Genomic DNA, 26,199 nt, shown 5'->3' on the forward strand with positions numbered 1-26,199 from the left:
ATCGGCGTGACAAAAAAGAAAAAGAAGCTTTAGCTGTCTCTTGCTATAGTCTGGAAAACGAATAAACGTTCTGTTGCTAGTCCAGCGTGTGTCGTCGCCCCTTTCTGTCCGTGACTACGTTCTGCTGGAAACCATTTGTGCTATGTGCAACCAACGAGCTCAGGCAAACACTATTCTGAAGTGGTGTATTGTGCCTGCTTTATTCGTCCCGATTATTGTGTGCTGCAGATTTATCACCCATTACCAACTCATCCTACCTTGATCAAACGCTAGACCTCACCTTCCCGTGCGGCAAAATAGAGCAGTTGCTGCAGGCGACAGATTACCAGTGCAGCCAGTCGCGGTCGTTGGTAGGACATGGCTGATAACCCTCTCGCTATAGTACAGCATTCGCGCAGCAAGAGAGCAGCCAGCACACTTTATTTCCTGACGTCGAAGTACTCGTGCTCCAGCTGGCCGCCTAAGCCGTTTCCGGAAGGCTCCCGGTCATCGTCGTCCCTGCCCGGTCCGTGCATGATCGCGCCGTCGGAGCCCGCTGCGTCCATGCGACGGCGGCGCCGGCCCGCACGGCTGCAAGCAGTGGTACCAGCCGTTTTCCTTTAATTGCGACAGCAATTATATGGACACTCCAAGCGCATTTTATTGCGATAGCAATTATATGGACACTTCAACCGGATTTCTGCCGTCGGCGTCGCCGTCGCCGTGAGGTGCCCTATAGATAAAATCTTCGCCGCGCGCCGTATGCCCGAGCGGAAGCGTGCGGGGACGCGCGCTATCATATCACGGAGAGCGAACGCACTCAATCTCCCACGCGCAAGCAAGGAAGCCGGAAGCCAGCGCCGGAGGGAGCGGGGGGGGGGGGGGGGGGGGGGGGGCGCACTTCTACTTTGCCAACAACCGCGCTCGTCGCTCGCCCGCACCGTCTCTTATCTCCACACGGCTCTGACCTTTATGCGCCGTGCATTCGCCGCTCAGTTTCCGTTGAAGCGATAGACCGCACGTACCTTGGCCCGCTGCGGCGTATGCGCTTGCTGCCAGCGTTTTGACAGTCGTTGTCTGCAGTCATTCAGTGTGATCTATTCATGTTTGTTTGTGCGCGCTCACACCACGCTTGTTCATTCAGTTAGTAATAGTCGGGCCACATTTTCCAACGCACGCTACACATGCAATGCTGCCCGGATCGGCAGTGCAGCGCTACAGGTGTGTCCCTTCGCACGCGCTGCCCACGGGCAGCGCTTCTCATCAACACCGCCGTTTCACACGCGCCTTCTCGTGGTCATCGAGTCTCTCTTCATGTCGGTCTACTTACGCCGCAGCACACCTGCTTACTTAATCAGCTCACGTTTACTACAATTCATATTGCTACCAAAGCCGCTCACCTTACTTCGTATGACATTGCTGTGTTGCTATCGCATTCATTGCTTCGCCCTTAGGGCGAAACTGTGACATTTTCTTGCGGTCGCCTTCGTCGTCGCAGTGAGATTCCGTATAGCGTCCGACGGCGATAAAACCGTCGCCGCGCGCGGTACGCTGTGTGTGCGAGTGAAAGCGTGCAAGGGTGAGCCAGGAACCGCAGCTTAATCTCGCGCACGCGAGAGAGGAAGGCGGCCGGAAGCCCACGGTCTTCGTTCGCGGGGCACGGGGAAGAGGCGACGGAGACGGTGGGGGTGGGGGGTGTGTTCTGCTTTTGCGGCTGCTGCTCACGGAGCTGCCGCGCGGGCACCGTATCTTGAAAGCGATCTGCTATGTAGCCGAAGTGTGCGTCCGCGGGGGCCTCATCTTCAAAGCGATCGGCGATAGGCACAAAGTGCATGCGCCGAGTGCCGGTAGCTTCGTATGCGCTGTGCTTTCGACATTCAGTTCGCGTTGAAGGGAGATGAGAGACAGCGCGAAGGTCAATTTGCCCTCGTCTGCTGGTACGCTTTCTCACTCCAGCGTTCTGACGAGTATCCGCGGTCATCGAGCGAGATGTGTTCATGTTTACCTGTGCGCGCGTGACACCGTGCTTGTTTATTTAGTTAGTAAGCGAATATCTACAACTTTAAACGGCCGATAACAGCACTGCCCTTACCTCGTATAGCTGTCTACTAATTTGCTATCGCAATCGATGCTTCGCCTTGCGGGCGAAACTGGGACTTTTTTTTTTTTTACTCGTCCATGTGTTTACTGGAACCACCCTCCAGCTTCCATCGTTCACATCCCAGACGCATCTTCGTTCAAGATTGTAATCTACCACGTTATCGCTTAACATTTAAAATAATAGTAACTGTCTGCACATTCTTGCTTTTTTACCCCCCCCCCCCCTTTCTGCGGTAACTACGGGTGTTGAAAGTAGGTATAATAAATGTTCTTCTTTCGTCTTTCTGGGTTTTTCGTGCCAAAACCAGTTCCGATTATGAGGCACGCCATAGTGGAGGGCTCCGGATTAATTTCCACATCGACCGCGCAGGCCCTCCACGTGGTGCAAGGTTTTGGTGAACAAAAATTGAATTTCTCAGGGTGAAATCCGTCAGAAAAATGGTAAAGTACGACTTTACCATTCCGCGTCGGATTCGCCGTCGGATTGTTTACCAATCGGCGTCGGATTCGCCGTCGGATTGTTTACCAATCGGCGTCGGATTGTAATTTGAGTGTACGAGAAAACCTAATTCTGCTACGAGGAAACTCAAACATTTCTACCAGACCTGAGCGGGCCGGGGCAATAGCAAACAATAAAATAATAAAAAAGGTGCTAGGGCCTTCACATTTTAATATGACCACTTATATTGGCCCTGGAAAAACGTCTTTCCAGCAATGCATTTCAGTTTAAAAGTGAAGCCGACTTTAAGGGGATCGGTGTAAACTTGGTCTTTGTAAGCTGGCTTTTCCACGTTCAGTGTTACAGTGAATGAAGCCTACTTGCCGTATGCGAACGATGCGATGCGAACGGGTCCCGATAACGCTATCGCGTTCTACTCTTAAAGGCGAAAATTAAGCGTCCTCCAAGGTTTTGTACCATGTTCATGCTTGTCAGACTTTCTTTGAGTGTTTTACTTCCACGTGCTGTGCCACTTGGTTTACTGACCGCTGAAATGAGAAATCGAGGAAGGGATGTCCCCTTGGCCTAAAATGTGGAGAAAATGTGAAAGCGAAAAGCTGTCGTGGATGGGAAAGCCACACTGCCAGAACCAATGTCTAGAACCGCAGTTAGAGCCCCGTTCACTGGCAAGAACCACGAAAATTTTTAGCACGTTTCGGCGGTCCTATACTTCACCCACCGGCCGGATCCCCACCTCGGCCACTTTCACTTTTTTTTCTGTGTGTGCGCCATTTTGAACGCACCAAAATCCCATGTTAAAAGTGTCGGCATGCCGTCGGTCTGAGTGGCTGCCTGTAGTTGGTGCAAGAGTGGTTCCTAATTTCTGTGCTCATGGCATACATCTTATTTGCGAGACAGCTTATTCGGGTCCTTTTCTTTCGTGTTGTCTTGTACGCTCTGTTCGTCGATCACAAATCTACAAATCGACGATGCTTTCGTCTTGGCAAGAAGAAGTAGTTTATTGATGTGCCTCGGCAAGCTCCTCGTAGCGTTTAACAACCCCTTCCGCGACAGTAGTTCACATTCTTACCACTGTGTACCACCGTCATACAACTCGCTGCGGGTGCCGCATTCTCGATCAATCACCTTTAGTTTATCACTTTGTAAGTTCTGAATATGCAAGCTACACCCAAACTACACGAGAGATGCCGTATCAGAGGCTAAGGAGAGCGCTTTTGCAATTGGCCCCCATCGGAGTGCGACCGCAGGTATTGAACGTGCGCGTTATACGCAGCATGAGCAATATATAACGGCTTTAGTAACTGAGGTTCTCGCGATTAACCCGCAAACTGTTTAACGTTCTCACCAGCATCTACACAATGCCTACTCGGCTCCTGCGAGGGTTGCGCGCGGCACTCGTCCTCCTTTTCCCAAAACAAGCGTTTTCAAACGCGCTCGCGTACGCACGGGCATGCAGGCGTACGACGGTGAATCCGGAGAAGACCGGACGAGACTGCAGACACGACTCACTTCTTGTACCGCCTGCGCATGTTGTTGCGGCGTGGTGGCTCCTCGTCCTCGTCGGCATTTCGACCTCGGTTGCCCCTGGCGGGCTGCGGTGGCGGCGGCGGTGGTTGCTGAGCCGGGGTCTCTTCGGCCTCGTCCTCGTCGATCGCGGCAGGCCCCGGCTCCACGGGAGGCGGCTTCGCGACAGCGAAGCTACGCTGCTTGAAGGCGCAATAGTTGCCGCACCAGTCCTTGCAGCAGACACGCGTGTCGCAGTCCTGGTCCGTCTGGCACGGGCTCAGCAGACGGATGCTGGTGCACGTGTCGAACTTGACCGGCTTCGGTAGGCACACGAATGCTGCAGTGGCGCATGCGCAGGGCACACAACTGGAACGTCGCGTAGTGTATACCATCGAGTGTATAGTAACAGCTGGTGCATTCTCGACCAGCGACAACTCTAGCTGTCAAACTTGGGCAGTCTAGATTGATTCGACAATCGCCGACTACGTTCGCACTATCGTTGTTACTTGTGTGTTGCTTCGCTTTCTGGACACAAGTTAGCCCAACAAAGACGTCTATTCCTCTATCACTTCATCAAGTGTTTCTGCCTCTGCGGCGTCACTTACTTGTCAGTGTGTCACACAGTTTAGCACAAGAAATACTGCAAACAATGCAAACGTTCAACAAAAGTACGAGCATGAAAAAATGTGGAACAGTGTCTGCAGATACCGTTACAATGGCGACTCAATAAGTGTGGAATAGTTGAGAGTACGCTGGCTCCGATATGTAACAGTGACGGATGAGCTCAAAATAAGGGAATGCGACCAATGGCGCGACAGCCAAGCTATTGACGACAGTGCTTGCTTGCGCACAAAGTGCTTTAGTGGAGGGACAATTCTCTTCATCTTTGCCATTCTTGTTTGTTTGTTTGCTTGATTGATTGCTTGCCCCGTTTTCTTTTTTTTTTTCTTCTTCTTTTTTTTTCGAGCACCGCGCAATTCATGCAGTGGCGTTTTAGCCGATAAGCAAAATTCCTTTGTTTTTCATTCTTTCCTTTTTCTGGGGGAGGGGGGTGGATATGTGTGCTAGTTTGGTACAATAATATACAGAAGAACCGTGCATTGCAGGGCGTTACTTCTCGGCACGCCAGCTACGACAGCAGTGAGCGGGAGCGCGCGCTCACCGAGTAGTCGAGGCCTTCCCGGTGAAAATTGCGCCAGGAAAGCGAAACCCGGGCTTGGGGCTTTGTTTCCAGTATTAACTGGCATTAATCTTCCCAGCTGTCCACGCTCTATAATTGCTTATTTTGTGCCACTGCGCAAACCATCAATATATGTGCGCGTTCAGCATAACCAAGATGCAATGGCATGCACTAAAGTTAACCTGTATTCACAAAACGTTTCTTATGCAACATGCATTCGTTATTGGTCGGCGTTCGGACTACTCATGATAGCGATGAGAATGGGTATTTTGCCGGCAGCCAATGAGGAAAGCGTACAGTAACGATGACGTGTGCGGAGCCAGTTATGCCTGCGAAAACCACATTCTGCCCCTACACGCAAACTTCATTTCTCGCGATCATTTTTCCACAGGTGCTTTAGTTCTACCGATCACGGAAGAAAGTTGGAGTGTTCGGTCTACGCAGGTATAGTCACCTTGCACCCGTTAGAGGGCGCTACAATGCTTTCATTTATCACCTCGGTCACCGGCCGCTAGGAACGGGACGAAAACGAAACGGCATTCGGGACGACAACGACCCATGCTCCGTTGCTCGTCTGACTTACCCACCAAGCTCTGCAGACCTGAGGATAAGGAATGTTTGCGCTTCTGATCTAGATTGCAAGTATATCTTGCAGTCGTGTTGAACATGCCCGATAGGTCTGTTTGAGATTTCAGACACTGCTGAATAGTGATTAACTGACCGGAGGTGTGACAGTTATTGCGTCCCTCCCATTTTGTTTCAAACGCATGGGGGCTGCTGCCGCGATGGAAAGCTTCAGTGCACGGTCGGCTTCCAGTGAAACATGATCTGCTGACCGCGATCGCCGCGATAACGAAACGCTCGCCTCGGCGATGCACTTTATGCAAACATTAACTTCCGCGAATCCCTGGGAATCCCTGTGAATCAATGGCCAGCAGTCGGCGCAGGAGCGGCACAGACCACAGAAACAGAAAAAATACTAACGTTTATGCGCTCATTGCCAGCAACGGGCATTCATCGATTCGATATCCCCACTCGAACAAATGAGTTTACTGGTATGAATGCAGTCCCAGGAATGCAATCAAGGAAGCGTCTGTCCTTTCTCGCGTCCTCGTATAGAGTACCGATTTCTCAAGCTGTCTGCGTCTAACGGACTGCGTGATCCCCGTTGCACCTCGCTTCGCCAGTCTAGCCCTCGACACAGCGCCTTTGCGCATCACGGTGCACTCACTGTTGTGCGCCATGGCAGCGGCGGGCGCGAACGCCGCCGACAGGAGGAACCCGGTGCCCAGAAGCAGGAGCATCCTTCCAGGCGGGCACAGCTTCGTCGTCTCGGGAACGCTCGCGCTCCGCGCTGCTGCCGCTACGACGGTTTCCTCTTTCTCTGCCAGCAACCGCTGCGACAGCTGGAGACCTGCCGTTGCATTTACGAACCAGGGAAATAAAGTGTTTCGAAATTGCATTCCGAAAATTTAAAAATTCGTGGGCCTTTCCACTCCGCGAAAATGGTTCCAGCGAAGCTAAAACGTGCGTGCGGCCCCGGTGTTTATCACTAGGTTAATCCCGAGGGTTCATTAAAGTATTTCTCAATTGTGAGGTTACACACACGTTCGGCTGCAGCGCAGAGAACCACGTCACTGACGGTACGCATGCAGACCGCCGTTCTCGCTTGCGTTCGATGTCTCGAGTTTTCTCGGCGGCGTGGTTAGCGGCATTCGCCCGCCATTGCCGCTTGCGATTATTCGAAACTAAACTGATTCAAAATTAAATCTGCCTGTTACGTAAGACAATGAATGGCTCAAACCCCCCGTAAACGCGGCCTCCCCATTACGACGACAGAAGTGAAATCCTACGCTGGAATGATGAGCGGCAACGCAGCCAGCTGCATGTGGAAGAAGACGACGGCGACGAACGCGGGAGCAGTAGCACGAGCGCGTGCCGAGCACGACTGGAGGGGCGCCAACAAGCCAGCTGCGGAAGAAGACAATGCTGATGATGACAATTCTGTGTACACTGGAGATTTCGCCTAGCGACATATGATTTCACCTAGGCATATTGTCACGTAGTAGTGACGGTAAACAGTCGCAAAACTGTGTATGACGAAACTGGTTGTTTATTGGGCGAACCTGTGCCCACAAAAGCAAGCTACACTCGAAGCACAACGAAAGCGGCGAACACAGTCGGCGGTCGTCGAAATCTGATCAGCGGCAAAACGCGTCGGCTTTTATACCTGAGTCATCGAAGGTTCCAGAATAATCCCTGGTACGCGCGTGTCTTCCAGAAAGTTCTAGACAATTCGCGTCGCTCATACAATCAGATAACATAAGCGTCGGTGAAAACAGGCAACGGAAAGAAGCATCGATAACGTTCTAGAAACTTCCTATACAGGCGCGTCCTGCGCCGAGCGATAGCGTTTAACATTTGTTAGCCGGTGGAAAGCGGCCATCGGCGAAAGATAAACATGTATACGTGTCAATATAAAGCTTCGAAACCAAGAAGGGGGCCGACAGACGGAGTAGCGCACTGCTACACAAACAGGGGTAAAGTGCCTCAGGAAGGCTAGCATACGTTTCGATAGGTGGACCTATCTTTGTCAAAGGCGGGAAACTTAGTTAGGCATTGGGGTAAACAGTGAAAATATTCTCTCCTTTGGGGCGTCTACATTGCGTTTTAGCCACGGGAATGTATGCATGGCCGTCTGCGAAATCCTTTGTGACGCAAGGAGTGCAATTCTGCTTAACTTACTCATTTATTAATTCATATTCCACAAAATTGAATTCAATTTCAATTGAAATTCAAATGAATTTCAAAATTCAGAACATTTTATTACCTTCAAATTTGCTGTCCTCTCATAAAGCCCACGTCTTTCTCTGAGGAAAAAATAAATGTCTAGAAAATTAATTTGTCTACTTTAATTTCTTGCACAATTTCAAGTTTACCCTAGTATATACTTCTTTCTCTCAAATTCTATGTCCCCCCATCGGCTTCATGGCCACAGTGGGCACACGCCATGATGTAGGTAGCAAGCGATCAAGCAAGATTGATAAATGCTTCTAGATACATATCTGGCGTAAGGCGCGCTCTTGTGATGCAACGGAGGGTCGTTGGCCCTTTGTGATGCGGGATGTGGTGTTCTGGCCGGCATTTCCAGCTCCTGCATCGACGCCGTAACTAATTGTTGGTGTTGTTGAGGTCTTTTCAAAATGGTGCATACTCATTGACCACACAAACGAGAAATTTAATGTCTAATAGGTCGCGGTCATTTTACCCTGTAGTATCTCAGAGACCTCTGCAGTGTGGCCTGCTATCTTCACCACCGTTAGAGATTCATGCGTTAGGTTCCAAGTCGCGAGACTCCGAATAAGGCCGTTATTAGAGCTCCACTGCGTGTTGTTCTCTGGCGGACCTGCTTACAAAACTCGCCCTTCGTTTGCCTCGAACGATAATCCTTACATCTATGTCGTGGTCTCCTTAAATTTGTCGCAAGTAACATCTCATATCAAGAAGCGCGCCTGCCTTCTCCTCTCATTCGGGTACATATCATTTCAACGCCAACTTTCTTAAATATCTATGCATCCCCAGAAAGAAGGTCGCAATGTTCTGGAACTCATGACCCGGATCTATTTTTTAATCATCAGATGGTCTTGTTTACGTTTCTCTGGGGTCGTTCTTGCGCAAACGCTCTGCAGGTCCACCTCCGCGACGTACATGGCTGCCACAGTGCGACTGGACATGGACTGAGTAAAGGGAGGGGACACGTCTTACAGAATAATTCGTGATGTTTAGTAGATCTTCTCGCAACTCTTTATACAAGATTTTTGATATGGCCGAAGTGACTCCATCAGGGCTTGGAGCCGCGGTCGGAAATTTCCGTAAGACATCTGACAATTCATCCAGAGATATTTCCGTAAAATCCTCATCAACGGGGGAAATTAACGTAGGGGTAGGAACATTAGAAGAAAAGCGTTGTACCAGCCCTTTGGCAATAACTTTCAATGACTCCGTCATGTCTTGTGGGGATAAAACTGTAGATTCTACATTTATGAGCAAGGGAATCAATTTCCTATAACTAAGAAAGCCGAATAGCACGCACTTGTTATTGGGTTTGGCAGGAAAATTTAAAAAAAAATGTAAGTAGCCCTTCCCCTGTCGAGGAAATAGGGGTAGGCGAATCTTGTGCGTTTCTTCGGTGTTACTCCGAACGAATTGTACCGACCAGTACCACGTTGTGCTCGAACCACAACCGGTTACACGCACTGCAGCTGGCTCCGAAGTTCCGGTTGAGAAACTCGCGTTGAAACCTGACCGTCGCACCGGGGAAGTTGGCGCTAGCGTTGCCGAGGCGTGCATCACCGTTGTCGGATTCCTGGAGGGCTAGACGACGCTGACGTTTGGCCGCAACATCGCGCTCACGCAACTCGGGGTCGGCGGCTCTTCGCTAACGTTTCGTCTGGGCTTCGGAAGCCCTGACGCTAGAATCGGCACGTCGACGACGAGCCCTCTCCCGAGCGCGTTCATTCTGGATGGATTTTCATGAAATGTCTTCAAAATTAAATCTGTCCGTCACGTAAGGCAATGAATGGCTCATAACCCCGTAAACGCGGCCTCCCCATTACAACGACCGAAGAGAAGTGAAATTCTACGCTGGAATGATTAGCGGCAACGCAGCCAGCTGTGGAAACAGACGACGACGACGAACCCGGGAGCAGTGGCACGCGCGCGTGCAGACCACCTGTGCAGCTCTGAGAGCAGCTGGTTTTCTTTAGCGTTACATTGCCGGCGCAGGCTACCGTATACAAGCTTCGCTTGAAAATGCTTTATGTTCTTTTAATAATGGTTTCAATAATGGTAACACACTTCGTCGTTCTCGTTCAAGTGGCCGGTGGTCGCAGGTGCCAGCCTATCTCGCGTCAATATCAGCTATAATAATGCAGTTAGTTGCAGTAGCCGTGTAGGATAAATATATTATACAGTACAAGAGATGCACGGCAACAAAAATATTCCATGGGTAATATGAGCATAACATCTCCTTTTTTTTTTACAAATAAACTATAGTAAGTACAATAGGTTTCCTTTATTGAGAAGAAAAACAGAAGCGCGAAATAAACAAGGAACAGGCGAGTACACAGCACTCGTCCTTGCTTCCTTCGCACTTATGTTTTTTTTTTTTCGGTTATGAACGAACTCGCCCAAGAAAATGTCCTTTCTTTTACAGCGAAGCTGTTAAGGGCTCAATCTTCGATGGTCGCGTCCGGCAATAGAAAAAAAAAAAAAGTTGTCGCAGTTTCACCTGAAAGGCGAAGCATCAATTGCGATAGCAAATTTGTAGAGAGCTATACGGAGTAATGATAGTAGCTTTATCAGCTGTATAAACTTGGACATGCAGCAGCACCGGCAACACGCAGAACTGTTGTCGACGCCGTCGGCGTTTTGCCCGCGTTCGCACAAAATCCGTGCGGCGTTGGTGACTGTTGCCGGAGCCTCTGAATAAATAGGCACTTGGTGCCGCAGCTAAACGTCGCCTCCCTTCCCTCCCCCCCCCCCCACCCCCCTCTGCCTTTCGTGCGTCAGAAGAAGGCGCGTTTGCTCTTCATATATGGTGATTGTAAAGGAGGAAAGAGACGCCTACTTCTGCAGCCCTTAAGGGAGCACGGCACAGAACGCGCGTTTGTTCTCCGCCGTGCGTTCATTCCCCGTGAAAGCGCACGTCCCTCGCGCCCTTTCACTCGCACATACAGCGTTCGGCGGCGCGCGGCGACGATTTCATCTCCATTGACGTCATACGGAACCTCACGGCGACGGCGACGGCGACGGCAACGGCGACGGCGACGCCGACGGCAGAAATCTGCTTTGGAGTGTCCATATAATTGCTATCGCAATAAAAAAAAAAGCTCTCATTGGCTTTGAAAATTTCCTAGGCGGGAGATTGACAAACCAATACAGGTTGATCTGGTGTCCGGGACACGCAGGCCTGGAGGGAAACGAGAGTGCGGACGCTTTTGATCGAGGGCTCACGAACCGAGCAGAGCCTCGACCGCACTGTCAATTCCCCCAAACATTCCAGGAGGAGTCAACCGAGGAGGACAACGACCCATCCCGAATGACCCCTCGCGAAGTTCTTGCTCACCAGCGTGGCACGCGACAAAAATACAGCACCCCCCACAAATCATTAGAAGGGGAGGACGCCATAGACCTTCGCAGGATTCAAACGGGGGTCTTTCCAAACCTACAAAAATTAAACAAAATTTTGCCAACGCTGTATGGGCACACCTGTCCGTGGTGTGGTGGCTCGCCATCGCTATACCACATTTCGTGGGGTTGCCAAAATAGACCACCAAATGTAAATACCTTTTTAGGTAAATTTGAACCATTGAACACTTTATTTATTGAACTTTATTTATTGAAATTTTATTGAACCATGCTTTCCTCATGAGCCATATGTCATTTACATAGTCGCGGCCCTCAATTGGACAAAAACAGAGAAAGATAAATTAGATACGCTCATGCGCAAAAGTGTCAAAAAGGTGCTTGGTGTTCCAATCACGGCTAGCACAGAGAAACTCATGGAGTTGGGAGTACACAACACCACTTCGGAGTTAATTGAAGCGCAAAGATCAGCACAAATTATTAGATTATCGAACTCCAAAGCAGGCAGAAGACTGTTGGATGCGGCAGGCCTCCGTCCTAGCTTTAATCAGGGAGAAACCACGCAACTTGATAATCAAACGATGAATTCCTTTATTGTAGACCCTTTTCCAAGAAACGTGCATCCACAACACAATAAAGGTCGAAGATTGGCAAGGGCTAGTAGGGCTTTCCTAAAGAACTTATCCGGAACGGAGACCTTTGTTGACACCGCGCGACACACGAGCTCCGACAAGTTTTCCGTAGCTATAGTCAATGACAGGGGAGATCTCTCGGCAGCTTCGCTAAAGACCTCATTGGTCGACGTCGCGGAGCAGGCTGCTATAGCTCTCACATTACTTGATACAACACGCACTACAGTTTACACGGACTCCCGAGCGGCAATTAGAGCGTTCGCATCGGGATTGATAGCCAAACAGGCAGCCAGGATTATCAACGGCAGACCCCCCTCAGACACTATTCATCACATAGTCTGGTTCCCAGCACACATGGGATCAGACGTATTACCGGGTCACCTGAACCCCAATGAGATAGCCCACGACCGTACGCGAGGTTTCATATGCCGCGACGGGATGGTGTCTCGGGTGCGTTCGGGATAGCTCTTCCACATTGATCCTCCAGTTACTTTTCACGAAATCGCATCACATTACAGAGGGGATAGGCAGAGTTTTTCCTCCCCCCATCATAAGCTCAACAGATCACAATCTAGCACGCTCCGCATGCTCCAGACGGGGTCCTACCCCTCTAGGGGCTTTCTGAACAAACTTCACCCCGACATCGATCCATTCTGCCCAGATTGTGGCACTGAATTTTGCTCATTAAATCACATGCTCTGGCAGTGCCCTGTGTTACAGGATTTTAACCAAGAAGAAGACTGGACGAAGGCCATCACAGATCCCAGACAAGACGTCCAACTCCTGGCTGTCCAGAGGGCCCGTGAACGAGCGGATGAGGCACGGCCTCTGTTCCGACATGGGACTAGCCAACGGCTAGCAGGCCCCCTTGCCTAGCTTCTCAGGACCTAAATAAAGTGTTTACTACTACTACTATTGAACACTTTGGAGCAATGGCAGGCACAACTCGCCAGCTCTGACCGCGAGGTGCAGCTAGCACTTCTGGGTCACGTAAGGCAGGCGGCAGAAGCCAGTGGAGCCCTGGACTTGGGGCCCCACCCATCGAGCTCATAACCTTTCACCCCAACCCCTTTTCAATAAAGTCATTCCTCCTCCTCTCATTGGCCGTATGCTGTATGTGCGAGTGAAAGCGCGCGAGGGCGAGGGAGGCGCGCTTTCACGGGGAGCGAACGCACGGCGGAGAGCAAACGCGACTTCCCAATGGAAGGGGAGCGGTGGCGAGGAGGGCATCGAGGCACCCTAGACTGTGCGTGTACGTGCCTCCCCTCTGGCAAGGAGGAAGACCTCCTCTTCCCCGGCCGACACCACCTTCCTGCACTTCGAGGCGTCGTGGAGTACCTTGACTCGTCAGGGCTCTCCGCACGCCTCTAAGACATCATTTCTGCAAGCGGGACGGCCTCGCGGCCTCCCATCCCACCCCGGGCCTAACAGGTCCGGAACAACACCCCCTGCAGTCTCTGCGGCACACCAAGGCCTTCCATCCCGGCCTGATACGTGCCGCCACAGCCTGCCGGTTTTGCTTCGCCCAGCCATGGCGACTCCACCCTATCCTCCTTTCTCCACTACTTACCCCTTCCCGTTGGCGCTGAGCCGTGCTCCCTCAAGGGCTGCAGAAGATAGCGTCAACATTTCCCCTTTCCACATGAACCACTACTACTACTGCACGTGCCCGCTAGCGCCACCCTTTCCCTTTCCCTCAAGAACCACTTATCATCATCATCCCGCTCTCGCACTGCGGCGCATGCGCGTAGCCCTGCCGGCCTCTGCCGCCCACTCTCTGGGCTCTCGCCCGCCTCTCCCCAACAATAGGCCTCTTCGATTATCCGTCTCTGGCAGTCCCGGACTGTCCGAAAGACTACATACGCAACGCTCATTGGCTGAAAGCACCGCCTCGGGCAGTCCGAGACTGTCAGGAACGGATAATCGACGAGTTCCAGTGTCGAAAACGGCGTTTAGCCGTTCCGTCACGCAGCCAGCGTTTTGACAGCGGTTGTGTGCGGTCACACAAGCAACGCGCACAACTGTTGTCTACGGTGGCGGCGTTTTGCCCGCGTTCGCACCGAACGCGCGCGGCGTTGGTGACGTGCTTATGAAGAACGTGCCAACCTTTGCCGTACACGGCGGTGTAACGTAGCGACCATAAGGCCATGGTCCCTGTGGTCACTAAATAAATGAAAACCACCGGATCATATATATCTCATTCTTTAATAGTTCAAATAACCAATTACACCATCACATCTTAATAGTCATAATTAAAAATACATAATTACCACCATAGTACAGCTTCGCTGGTCTTCCATCTCCACCCCAGTGGAAGGGCTGACAGTTTTTTTTTCTTCTTTGAACAAAAAAAAAAAAAAACAGGCAATACAAAAATGCTGCCGTTTCCTCCCCTGCGCTGTCCGCGTGAACCCAGTTCACTCATGAGCGCAGTCCGATGCTCTAACCATAAGACCATGCACTACCCAACGACCCAAGTTCGCGGGAAAACGGTTATAGACAAGACACCAACAGACAGTTCTGCAACAGTGCGTGAAGTAACCTAAGAATGCTAATCGCATCAAAATGCTTTGAAATTCATGACGACACAGAGTCGAGCCAGCGCTGCGGTTTCGGCGCGAAGTGTACGTAATGGAACGCTGGCCTTCACTTTCTCGTCTGGTAACCAATCTATTACCCTGAAATTCACGAAAGTATAGTTTTGTAATGATGCTTTATCGGTTTAAACTCATTTTCGGGATCTCATAGGTGCCCCATTGGTGGGATCGCGAAATTAGGTGCAAAAGTGTGTGATTATATTGTCACATGTACGCGTATAGACCAGGCATGGTGCGAGTGCCTGCAAGGTTCGAGACTAGAGCGACGCACTTAAGTCCATACTCGAGTAAAAAATGTCGTCTATACTCGGTCTGTGACTGCTATCGCAGTGCAGTCTCCCAGAATATCTGAAGAGGTAAAGAAAAGAAAGAAACCGTGCGTATGACAACAGTAACAAAAAGGACGTTTATTCGTAGAAAAAAAAAAAAACCTACACTCGGTGGGAACATCACACTGAGACCAGAAGATAAATAACGTGTGTGCCCGACCACGCAGTGCGCGCAGCAGGGCGGTCACGGAGGTTATCTGCGCTGCCAGCGCCCAGATTCTTCAACCGCGCAACTCATCCGTAGTCCTGGCCTAGAGCGAGCGGAAGAAAGGGTGCAAGTCGAAGCCGAAGTTGAAGCCGACGTCTTCGTCGGCGGTGCGCAAGCTCAGCACGCGCTCGACGTGGTGCACGAGGCCAGTTGCGCGCGGCACGGTCGCCACGCGAGACGCGAGCGCCGCCGAAGTAGACGTTGCCGCGCAGGCTGCGCTGGGTCGGCACTGCGGTGCCGTCCAGGTTGCGGTACTCGAGCCGGCTCAGGAACCCGCTGTGGCCGACGCCGCTGGTGCACGCGATCTCTGCGCAGGAGACCACGTGGTCACTCGGGGGTACTCCACAGTGTGTGTGTGCACACAACCCCTATATAGGGCGGGGGGGGAGTGCACACTAGAGGCGATTCGCAACGAATTCATTTACACACGACAGGACACTTTGCCTAATAGCGCCGAAAGAAGGGCATGTACGCGAAAGGACACATCGTCCGTAGCTGGCTTGTGATGGAAGAAACCGCGACTTCCACACCATTAGTAGGAAGTACATAGATGCTCCACATCATGGTTTATATCTCTTTCACTAGGTTAGTTATTGAGTGAGTGGTCGAGATGTGCAAAGTGCTTGTACATGGTCAACTAATCGTTGTGTGTAGAAGCCGTAAATTCAGATGTGTCAGTGTCATGCAAATCGTCGTGGCTGATATCAAAGCTTCGATATACACCTGTACTGATATACCACGAATGTAGAGTCGAGCATGGATTCGACTTCCTGGTGTTTATTTAGAGGACATATTTTATGCAGTCCTTGTTCTTTAGTTTGACTGTTCATAAATACGACTTTAGTCTTCCTGTAAGGTAATTGTTCGCAATCTTTTTCACGAGTGTTAGAGGCATAAACGTTGCTAAGCCGACGCGACATCCATCAATGGCACAAATAAGAAATGTCAACTGCTTCTCTACCCTCCAACACGCCTTCCTTAATCTCAATTACTGGGGAAATCATCAATACGTGGTGTCATCGTCGTCATTTTCGCGCCTATAGCACCAACTTCTGTCCGCTGTAGTTAGCTTTAGTTATAATTATATAATCAATAAGAAGTTCGGTTGGGGAGAGAGTTGGGGAAATAACAATAAACAGTTGGGCAAAGACTAATGTACCCGCGATGACAGTTTACGTAATGTAATCTGTTTTTATGGGTTCCTACTGTTCCTACTTTTGTCTGTTCCTAATGTCTCTACGACAATCAAATCGATTGGCCGCAGATATATTAACATGCGTGCAACAAGTTCGTGTATGCGAGCCTGCATATCTCACCGGGCAGGACGTGCTGCTTGACTAAGGCCTGGACCTGTTCGGGCTGCAGAGAATCCAGGGTTCCCCGGGGCAGCCGGGCGAATGCACTGTCCGTCGGCGCCAGCACCGTGAAGGGACCAGCGTTGGACCGGAGCTGTTCGGACAGGCCGGACTCGCGGACCAGGCGTGCGAATGTGCTCAGTTCACGGTCAGACTCGATCACCTCCAGCACATTGCCGGCGGGCGGAGTCAACACCTGAGGACGGTACAGAGGAGGAAAGCGAGGAGGTCAGAATTATTTGACGCCATAAAATCGAAGAACGCGTTTTACGGTCACGCGACCACATCGCGTTGCTGCAATTGTGTATGGATTGTGTTAATGCATTATTTGTGATATTTCGGTTAAAGACCAAGAGTGCTACTTGTATGGGTAGAACGAGCCAAAAAAAATATTAGCCATGAGAACTGTCGCTTCGGCGCTCTGCTCTGCAGACGAACCTCGAAGATACAAAAGAGAGAGAGAGAGAGAGAGAACGGAGGGGGGTGAACACAACTGCCAACTCATAAGCGTGCTCACAAACGTGGCAATGGGAAGGAAGGGTCGCAACTGGGCGCCAACAAAAAGACAGTTTCTTCAGCAAGTTCCAAGCGGCGTAAGAGTAACTCATAGTTTCACTTCTTTCGATTTTAAACACCAAGTTTAAGGCACTTCAATATATCTGCACACATCGCCTAATCCTTGGTCGAACGTCGACAGTCTATGTAGCCCACTTTTCCCAAGGGAAACTGCAGCCAGAAAAGATCGGTCGGAGCATGATGCCTTCCGCGCCGCTTTCTTTCCCTTAGCGTAAGCGCAGCAGAACCCGCAATCACCCTTACACACAGGGCAGAGGCGACGACGAGCAAAGCGTGACAACCTTGTCGACGACGTAGACGGCTCCCCCGCAGACGGGGCTCGAGGCGCTGAGCAGGCGCGCGCACTGCGCCGTCACGGTGGGCCGCTCGAAGGAGAAGAGGCGCGGGAAGATGTTGACGCGGATGGGGCGCTCTTCGCCCAGCGCTGTACCCACGAGCATGTTGTTGAAGAAGCCCCGCGGAGAGAGCATCTGGCCCGGCACCGTGTGGTAGCGCAGGATCTCGGCCAGCCGCTCGCTCTTCTTCAGCTCCTCCCACTCGGACAGCGAGATCTGCAGCACGACAACGCGTTTTGGGTCAAGCGCAGCACGGAAGGACGAGAAGCAGCCCCGTGGACTGGTTGAATAATCACCAAAGCAGCATTTGCACGCTCCTCGCAATAAAAATGGTGTACCTAACCAAGAGACCAGGCAACTAACAGACCATTTCATTTGCTCTCGACGATAGTAGGTATATACAGGGTGTTTCAGTGAACACTTTCAAAAATTCTTAAAGGTTGCCTGTGGCAGATAGCCCAATTCTAGTGAATGAGCTGGTCTACTCGAAGAGGCGGACATTACTTGCACAAGAAATTGATCTGCATAATCGAATAATTAACAGAAATTTATTAATTAAGTTTTTAACTAATTGCCTGATGGCCCATATTGTAATTTACAAATTGTAGCCATGGAGTTCGCGAGGCTGATCCACTTAGAATTAATTCTCAGGATGACACCAGTTTCGAGATATTAATTCCCGAACTTTGCGGAGAAATGCATTGGCGTTCTAGTTAATTTTGAGCTTCAATGCATGAAGTGACGTTTTGTTAAGAACCTAACTGGAACGCCAATGCATTTCTCCGCAAAGTTGTGGAATTAATATCTCGAAACTGGTGTCATCCCGAGAATTCATTCCAAGTGGATCAGCCTTGCCAACTCCACGGCTACAATTTGTAAATTGCAATATGGGCCATCAGGCAATTAGTTTAACTTAATTAGTGAATTTCTGTTAATTATTTGATTATGCATTTCAATTTCTTGTGCAAGTAATGCCCGCCTCTTCGAGTAGACCAGCTCATCAACTAGAATTGTGCTATCTGCCACAGGCAACCTTTAAGAATTTTTGAAAGTGTTCGCTGAAACACCCTGTATGTCCATCTTGCATGCACTCATTACTCAGTTTACCACTTGGAATCATTTAATTATTTTTGTCAGCCTACACATCTAAGAATTTGTTTAAGTTTAGACCATTCTTTTCGTGTCTCGACTGCCTGCTGTAGAAATACTCCAAATTCCGCTCTAATGCGGTGTAATGAGCGGTTCCGTCAAGACTGTTTAGCAGTTTGCAAACTAGACCTGGGAGCATTCATATGTTACTGTAGACCTGGGAGCATTCATATGTTACTGTAGCTGGAAGCTCTAGATAGGCACACGTTTACAGTTAAGAAGCGTCACGGGCAAGACCCTGAGAAGTTCTTGAGAATATAACTTTTCAAGGCGACACCATTCCATCTCATAATGCCAATAGTACAACATAGCACAGGTGAAATGTGACAAAGCTGAAGAAAGAGAAGATTTTCGGAAGAACAACGGATGGCGGGGGGCGGGGGAACGAGATAGAAGAGAAGAATAAACAAGTTCGTAATGGCGACACGACGCTTGCTACATCTATTCGCCCGATTCTCGGCCTATACCCCTTAGCGGGTACGAGCCATAAAGGGGGAACATTATCATTATTTAATATGCGCGGGCTCGCTACATATTTTGTCACAGCCGAACTCCTTACTTCCTTGAGGGCCTCCTCAGATGGCGCGAAGAAGGTGAAGTTATCGAGCGCCTCGAGCGACTCCGTCAGGTTGGCCGCCTCGATGAGGTGGACGAGGTCGTTCATCTTGGCGTCTCGCAGCGTCTGCACGAGCGGCTTGCTGTCCTGAGACATGAGGATGTGGTCAAGCACGTGCAGCACCCCATTGGTGGCCATCAGGTCGCGCGCGGACAACGGGCTACCGTCGGCCAAGAGGCGGTCGCCGTCGCGGGTCAGCGTCACCGGGTCGCCGTTGACGTTGCGCACCCGCGCCGATCCGGGCACGGCAGTGGTGCAGATCACGTGGTTCAGCAAGTGGCCTCGAAGCAGCTCTGCAAGACGGAAAGAATCGGTGCCCGGATTCATCGTAAAACGAGTTAAGATAGCAACGAGAGTTAGATTAATGGCGTGCAATACGATACCGGGGAAGTGCGGGGACCTTGCCTTGTATTAATCGATAGCAACGCGAGAAACTATAAAAAGATTACTGAGCGCACGCAATCTCAGAACCAGGTCTGACAGAACTACACTGGTTAAGGAAGAAAGAATCCTTCACGCCCCCACATCTATACTTCACGTCTACCACTACGTTGAGCCTCGTTATCAGATCGTGGTGTTGGCCCCAGACTAGATTACCGGACTGCGTTCTATCCTTCGTGCCTTGCACTCAACAAGTTAGTGACAGCACCGAGATACTAACAAAAAGAGTCAACCAACAGTAACAGTGACACCCATAGGACATCGCAGTAAGCCTGCGACGGCTTTGCGGTAATTCTGCGAGCCTTATGAGGTCGCAGCACCTCTGCAAGTGTGCGCGCCTGGGTTCAGGCACACCTGCACTTAAGCTTGGATGCACAGGCTGGTGCACAGGCCGGGCCTTTTCCAAGCCTTTGTGAATATCGACGACGACCGCCTACACCATTGACGAATGGTAGGGGATACCGTAACAGCCACCGTAGTAAGAAAATAATTCGCGCTGAAACTCCTCTGGGAGTTCTCTAAGTATGCGTAAGTATTATATCACTTGCTCATCTCCACGCAGCAAGGTGTCAATGTTATGAAACTTGATCCGACCTGTATAAACGACAGCGCTGCGACGACACGAGCTGCTGCGGACGGCGGCGCAAGGTGAATCGATGACGCAAGCAAACTACTACAGGTGGCGGCACCAGGTGCGCTTATGACGTTCCGATCATTATAAGACATTATCGCTCTTTAGCGCCTTATCAATTCGAACCATTATGAGCCGCATCAATTCGTCGAACCACGGCAGCGCGTGCCCCATTTTGAAAGCGATCTGCGATGGGGGCAGAGTGCGTCGAGTGCGCTGTGTTCTCGCCGCTTAGCGAGAGTCAGCACGAAGGTCAATTCACTCGCTGCTGCGGGCCCTACCTTGAAAGCGATGGTCTTACGTGACGGACGGAAGGACCGACGGACGGACAGGTTTCCTCGTTGTGTAGGCATAGAAATGCTTACGCATTTAAGAAATTGCGCACGACCAGAGCGCGTACACGCGTTGTCTTTGGTCGACAGCACATAGACGAAGGTGCCGAGGCAAGCGAGTACTCACTTCCGATGCAGGCGTCGCCACTCTTCCACTTGGCAAGAGTGTCCTTGTGCACCTTGGCGAAGGCTTCGTCGCTGGGTGCCAACAGGGTGTAGTGGCCCTGCGTGTCCTTTAGAGCCTCCTCGAGATTGGCCATGGGCAGCAGCGAGCGCAGCGTGCTGAAGCGAGGGTCTTCGGCCACCAACTGGTAGAGGGTCTGGTTGGGCGCGGGCAGCGTCTCGTCCACCACGTGCACCACGCCGTTGGTCGCCGGGTTGTTCGCGGACACGATGGGCACGCAGTTGGCTGTCATCAGCTGCGTAGCACCAAGGAAAGTTCGCACACCGCGTGCGAGAAAGTCGGTGTAAGCAGCGTTTGTGTGCCGAACCGACCAGATAAATAAGCAGCGCGCCTAAGTGCGATAGCTCTTGAGTCTCTCTTCGCTTGCCGGCCTTAGGATACGGGTTAACGCTTTTATAGCCCTCCGCTCTAAAGACCGTCGCGACCACTGTCATCGCATTCTTTCCTCTGAAAACGGGTCTATCCTGTCAAGCCAACTCCGTACGTCACTACGCGTGTAGAAGCTTCAAAAACCTATCAACCACGCCGTTAAACCTGAAGGCTGTTGTCATGGTTGCTATGCCCGTTGCTCGATATAGCAAAAAACGTTTGGTAAAGCGTAAGGAGAAAAACCTCCAGCGTTTCTTGTCTTAAGCGTGCTAAGCCTGCAAATAAGGGGTGCACCCTTGCGTAACTGCAGCATTAATGCTCACGGCACGAAGTACTTGAGATTTATCATTGTTTCCGCATTCTGAAAACGTGTGGGCACATATGTCAAGACCGGGCAGAAAGAAAACGGTTTTTTAAAGTACACCAGAGCATGTGACATTTATCTGCCAGTAGCATGTTAATGTTTTATCTACCAGTAACAAACTGGCGTCTGCCAATTTCGAGAACGCCGGAATGCCGCTGGAATAAAGCGCATCTTTCTGAAGACAATTACATCGAAGAGCTTGCTACAAAGCACTTGTACCAACTGGCTACAGCTCAAGCAAAACAAAAGATTCCATCAGGGCTGACAGACAGAACGCTGGGAGACAATCATGCATGAAAGGCGGCCTGGATTAGCATATTAGCATATTAGCGATCTCTGCTATTTGCTTTTCATTCATTTTTAAAAATTCATTAGTTTTTAGAAATATCTCCCAAAGTTTAAATTTAAGCATTTAGGATCGCTACCCAGGTTATCTTTTCCACGTTCATCTATCATCATTTGGTCTGGTCGTTCGTAGACCATTTCTGGGACTAAGGCGTAATCGATACATGACTGCCTATTTCCACATGGCTACGTTATCTGTCCCAGACACTTATTCGCCCTGTTCACTATAAGGCACTATAATGTTCTGTTCATCGCACAGATCCAGCACTACAGAACCGTTGTGATCAGTTTATCCGCCTGATCTTCCACGTGCGCATTCAGATCTCCTAATATCACCTGGACCAGTTTTTTTTAACTCATTAACATCGCTTCTAATACAATCAATCAATTCTTTATTTTCATTTTTGCTATCACTACCTGCCCATAGGTAAGCTACTCCAAGCCACGTCTTCTTGCACTGCCACGTAATCCATAAATGTCATGGCTCTTTTACCCTTTGCCACTTCATACCTCGCCTAATTAGCATGACTACGCTTTTCCTTGACCCAGCTTCCTTAAAAGCACACGGCGCCATCTAGCGCCGCCGCCACGAATCCTGCGCGTGGCTCGGAAATTAATGGCGCGCCGGTGCGTGCCAACGCTGAGAATCGCGGCACCCGGGCTCTTCTTTCTGGACACGCCATCTAGTGGCGCTGCCGAGTAGTGCGCGCGTGGCCTCCGAGACGAGAGGCGCCTTCGAACGTGGTTCCTTCGTTTGCTGCACACTCAGCGGCACATACTCAGCGAGCCAAGTTGGCATCGAAGAGGTTCGTTGGAGAGGGACACGTATGTGCGCATTGCCCTCTGTGACCCAAGTTGGTCCGACGGTTGGTTTCCAACCTGTTCCCTGATAAAGCAGCCCGATACGCTACCCAATCGACCACTGACTACCCAGGTAGGCGGCAAAACTGTTTACACACACGCACGAGCACACAACACACACCGGAAAGAATGCCCAAGCACAGCACATATCCACAGCAGCCACGCATCAGCAATATGCGCACCTTGGCCGGGTTGTAGAACTCGTTGATGCGAATGCTCGATCGGCCGTCGACGGTCTGCAGAACCATTTCGTCGGTGAGGTCTCCCGTGCGCAGCACACCTTCCACGGTGTGAGCCCGAATGGCAGCCTGCCCATCGCGAGGACTGGACACCTCGTTCTGCAAAGAGCGCCGTCAGCCTTCTCGCAGTCGCCGATCCGCCCCGGCAAATCTTGCTTTTTCCTCAATTAGTGCGTTGCAGTAGACACGACTCGTGAGGAGCAGATCGTCTCGACGCCACCAGATTTTAAAAAGTATACAGCCACGACAACTGCATTCGTATGCTTGAAAATCAAGCCTCGGCTATGAAAAGACGCCGTTAGCCGTGGGAGATAAATTTCGACCACTCAAAACTCAGTATGCACCGAAATATTAAAACAATTTCGCGTTGTCATTGTCGACATACGTCCGAAGAAGTACGTGCTCCCTGGGCAGTCAGCTATACATGAGCGCCGTACAAGCGCGTACTTTGATATCTGTTTATCTTTTGAGTTTGACTGGATGAAATTAAGTGTGAATATATGCTCTAGTAAGAGGTGCCAGTTTCTGCATCAGCAAGCTTAAGAAAGGGCAAGTATCATTGCCCTATTGTCGCGGCAGTGTTGAACGCAAGCTCTCTGCGTGTTACGCTACATCGCTCTATTCGAACCACTCACAGTGTGTTCGAAGTCCTTGACAGCGATGTTGGTGGGTACGAAGACGGTGACGTTGCCCTTGTTCAGCTCATCGGCCATCTTGGACTCCTCGACAAGGTCAACAAACTTCGAGGCGCCGAGGTCCTTCATTGTCGTCACCAGGTCCTTGAGATTCACTGCGGCAAAAAAAAAAAAGTTGGAACGTCATAACACGTCTGCATCACCGCTGCTTCGTACTCAGTAGCTGCATTAAATGATTTGTTCTCGCATACAACTATAGGCTAGATTAATCGAAAGCCCTTCTGAGGCTACATTGCCGGTGTTGATTGTCTGTTCATGGTACGATATTTTTTAATCCTTTGAAAAAGTCGGTTGTTAATTGCTCAACTTTTCGCAAGCGAAGACCGGCTACAGAGAAAAAAAAGTTGTCGCAGTTTCACCTGAAAGGCGAAGCATCAATTGCGATAGCAAGTTTGTAGAGAGCTATACGGAGTAATGATATTAGCTTTATCAGCTGTACAAACTTGGACATGCAGCAGCACCGGCAACACGCAAAACTGTTGTCGACGCCGTCGGCGTTTTGCCCGCGTTCGCTCAAAATGCGTGCGGCGTTGGTGACTGTTGCCGGAGCCTCTGATATAAATAGGCACTTGGTGCCGCAGCTAAACGTCGCCTCCCTTCCCTCCCCCTCCCCCACAGCCTCTCGCGCGTCAGAAGAAGGCGCGTTTGCTCTACATGTATGGTGATTGTAAAGGAGGAAAGAGACGCCTACTCCTGCAGCCCTTAAGCGAGCACGGCGCAGAATGCGCGTTTGTTCTCTGCCGTGCGTTCACTCCCCGTGAAAGCGCATGCCCCTCGCGCCCTTTCACTCGCACATACAGCGTTCGGCGCGCGGTGACGATTTCATCTCCATTGACGTCATACGGAACCTCACGGCGACGGCGACGGCAGAAATCTGCTTTTGAGTGTCCATATAATTGCTATCGCAATAATACTTGACGGACAAAACGCTGCATGCAGAGCCTCGACAGCACAGCGTCGTATACCACTGCGTCGAGACGCCGAGAGCAGCCGCGCCGCGAGATTCGTGGAATTCCGCACGTCTTGCGGACAGCGCACCTTGGACGCAGCCAGCCCGTCCGTTCCGTCCTCGAGCGAACCCGTGGCAACAAACGTATTTGTCCGTGATTGTCTTGCTCTCGTTCATCGTTCGAATCCTGCAAGAAAAAAACGCGCATGAGCTCAGCTCAAGTAAACGACTGTGAGCGATGTATTGTGATGAAATTGGAAATGTTGAGTCACAGGCTTCTCCGCAAACAATAGATTCTTCAATGAGCAAAGGATGATAACACACGAGGCAATATGAAAGAACAAACAAATGATCCGGCAATAAAGTACATTTCGTAAACATGCCTAAATAATAGTTAATATAGAAAAGAAAACAGCACACAAATCAATCTATAACCCACACAGTATGGTGCGACAAAACTAACACACAGGGAGGTACTAAGGTGTTAATACATAGATACAATGTCACTTTCAGTAAAGAAGGTTATTAAAGCTTTCAGAGCTGAACGCTGTAATGATGACTTATATCCCATGTCCCAAGCAATTTTTCTGCATTCAAAAGACCATTATGAAGGGTTATCAACGTTGGCTGCAACATCGTTGCTGTTCGAACATAAAACAGCTTAACAGAACATGTTATACATTCTCCCATGAATGGTTGCACGCGCGACAAGGCGTAGCTGAACGACGCATAAGATACAAAAAAAGATACCTGTTGTATGCGCCACTTACGGCCAGCACCAGCAGAGAACGGAAACTATTCCACATAAGTATAAAGATTACTGAAGCCCTTTATGTACTAGCGCATTCGATACTGCTGCACTAGCCCATGACCGGAATGAGGCGTTGACGAAATTTCAAGGAATCGTTCCACGCAGCGGCCGTCACTTCAAACCGGCTTTTCTCAATGTGGTGGCACAAACGCGTGACATTACGGCCGACTTTTTCAGCCACAAGGTAGTCGTACGGACACGTTCAGTATTTTAAAACACGTCAATGCAATTTCACCACTCGTAAAATTAGGACAAATTTGTAGCGCAGCCTAACAAGGCAGTACCTGCGAATTAAACTGAAAATCTGCACAGACATCGGCGGTTACAGGTGAGACAGATACCATTCTTGATCTTTTTTCTTCCAATCTCCTGTTTCGTAAAAACATGCGAAAGACACGGAAACGATTCCAGAATGTCATTACTTGAAGTGCTTTATGTCTATGCAAGCCGTGCCCTCGGTTTGCTTTCTTCGCTACAAGGATGATGACAACAAAAAAAGACGGCCCCGTCGGCATCGTACCAGTGACCCCTGACAAGGAGCAGTTGTTGCCTTGAAAGACTAAGGCACATCCCACGATAAGGGAAAAAGAAGAAGGGGGGTTCTTTTGAGCTTCGCATAAAATCGAAGAACCGTTGTTCTCGTGCATGCTATCATTGTCTTCTTCCACGCCAGGTAACTGCAGCACCGCACTGCTGGAGAACATTTTCGCGCAACACAGAGAACGAATGGGTAGGCCGCACGTGTTAGTAACTAATGAGGGATAGCAAATAGTTTCCTCCAGGCATTCGTCTGCGGCTCTAAGCTAGAA

At 50.3% G+C, this 26,199-nt stretch overlaps 2 protein-coding genes across 2 annotated transcripts in view; both read right to left on the minus strand.

Annotated features, from left to right (window-relative positions):
• Positions 1–406: 406 nt before the first annotated feature.
• LOC119466585 (uncharacterized) lies at positions 407–7,175 on the minus strand. Its single transcript, XM_037727106.2, has 3 exons — positions 6,457–7,175; positions 4,049–4,382; positions 407–570 (listed from the first exon to the last, which is right to left on the minus strand). Exons 1-3 carry the CDS (start codon positions 6,686–6,688, stop codon positions 420–422), a joined length of 717 nt encoding a protein of 238 aa, XP_037583034.2. The 5' UTR covers positions 6,689–7,175; the 3' UTR covers positions 407–419.
• A 7,807-nt stretch (positions 7,176–14,982) lies between these two features.
• The window catches only part of LOC119431012 (transforming growth factor-beta-induced protein ig-h3-like), a 36,954-nt gene continuing 25,737 nt past the window's right edge, over positions 14,983–26,199 (minus strand). The window contains 9 exon segments of the mRNA XM_037698482.2: positions 14,983–15,286; positions 15,288–15,445; positions 16,455–16,689; positions 17,351–17,620; positions 19,113–19,462; positions 20,701–20,992; positions 22,879–23,034; positions 23,571–23,725; positions 24,669–24,766. Coding sequence (XP_037554410.1) covers positions 15,182–15,286; positions 15,288–15,445; positions 16,455–16,689; positions 17,351–17,620; positions 19,113–19,462; positions 20,701–20,992; positions 22,879–23,034; positions 23,571–23,725; positions 24,669–24,766 — 1,819 coding nt within the window. The 3' untranslated portion in view covers positions 14,983–15,181.

Source organism: Dermacentor silvarum, chromosome 10, assembly GCF_013339745.2.
Source record: "Dermacentor silvarum isolate Dsil-2018 chromosome 10, BIME_Dsil_1.4, whole genome shotgun sequence".
NCBI lineage: Eukaryota > Metazoa > Arthropoda > Arachnida > Ixodida > Ixodidae > Dermacentor > Dermacentor silvarum.

Excerpts from the sequence above, each read along its gene's own strand:
- LOC119466585 (XM_037727106.2), bottom strand. The coding sequence starts at position 6,688 with ATGCAATTTCGAAACACTTTATTTCCCTGGTTCGTAAATGCAACGGCA. Across the intron at positions 4,383-6,456 it reads CGCTGCCATGGCGCACAACA|CATTCGTGTGCCTACCGAAG; the intron begins GTGAGTGCACCG and ends GCGCCACTGCAG. Across the intron at positions 571-4,048 it reads ATGCGCAGGCGGTACAAGAA|CCGTGCGGGCCGGCGCCGCC; the intron begins GTGAGTCGTGTC and ends CACTGCTTGCAG.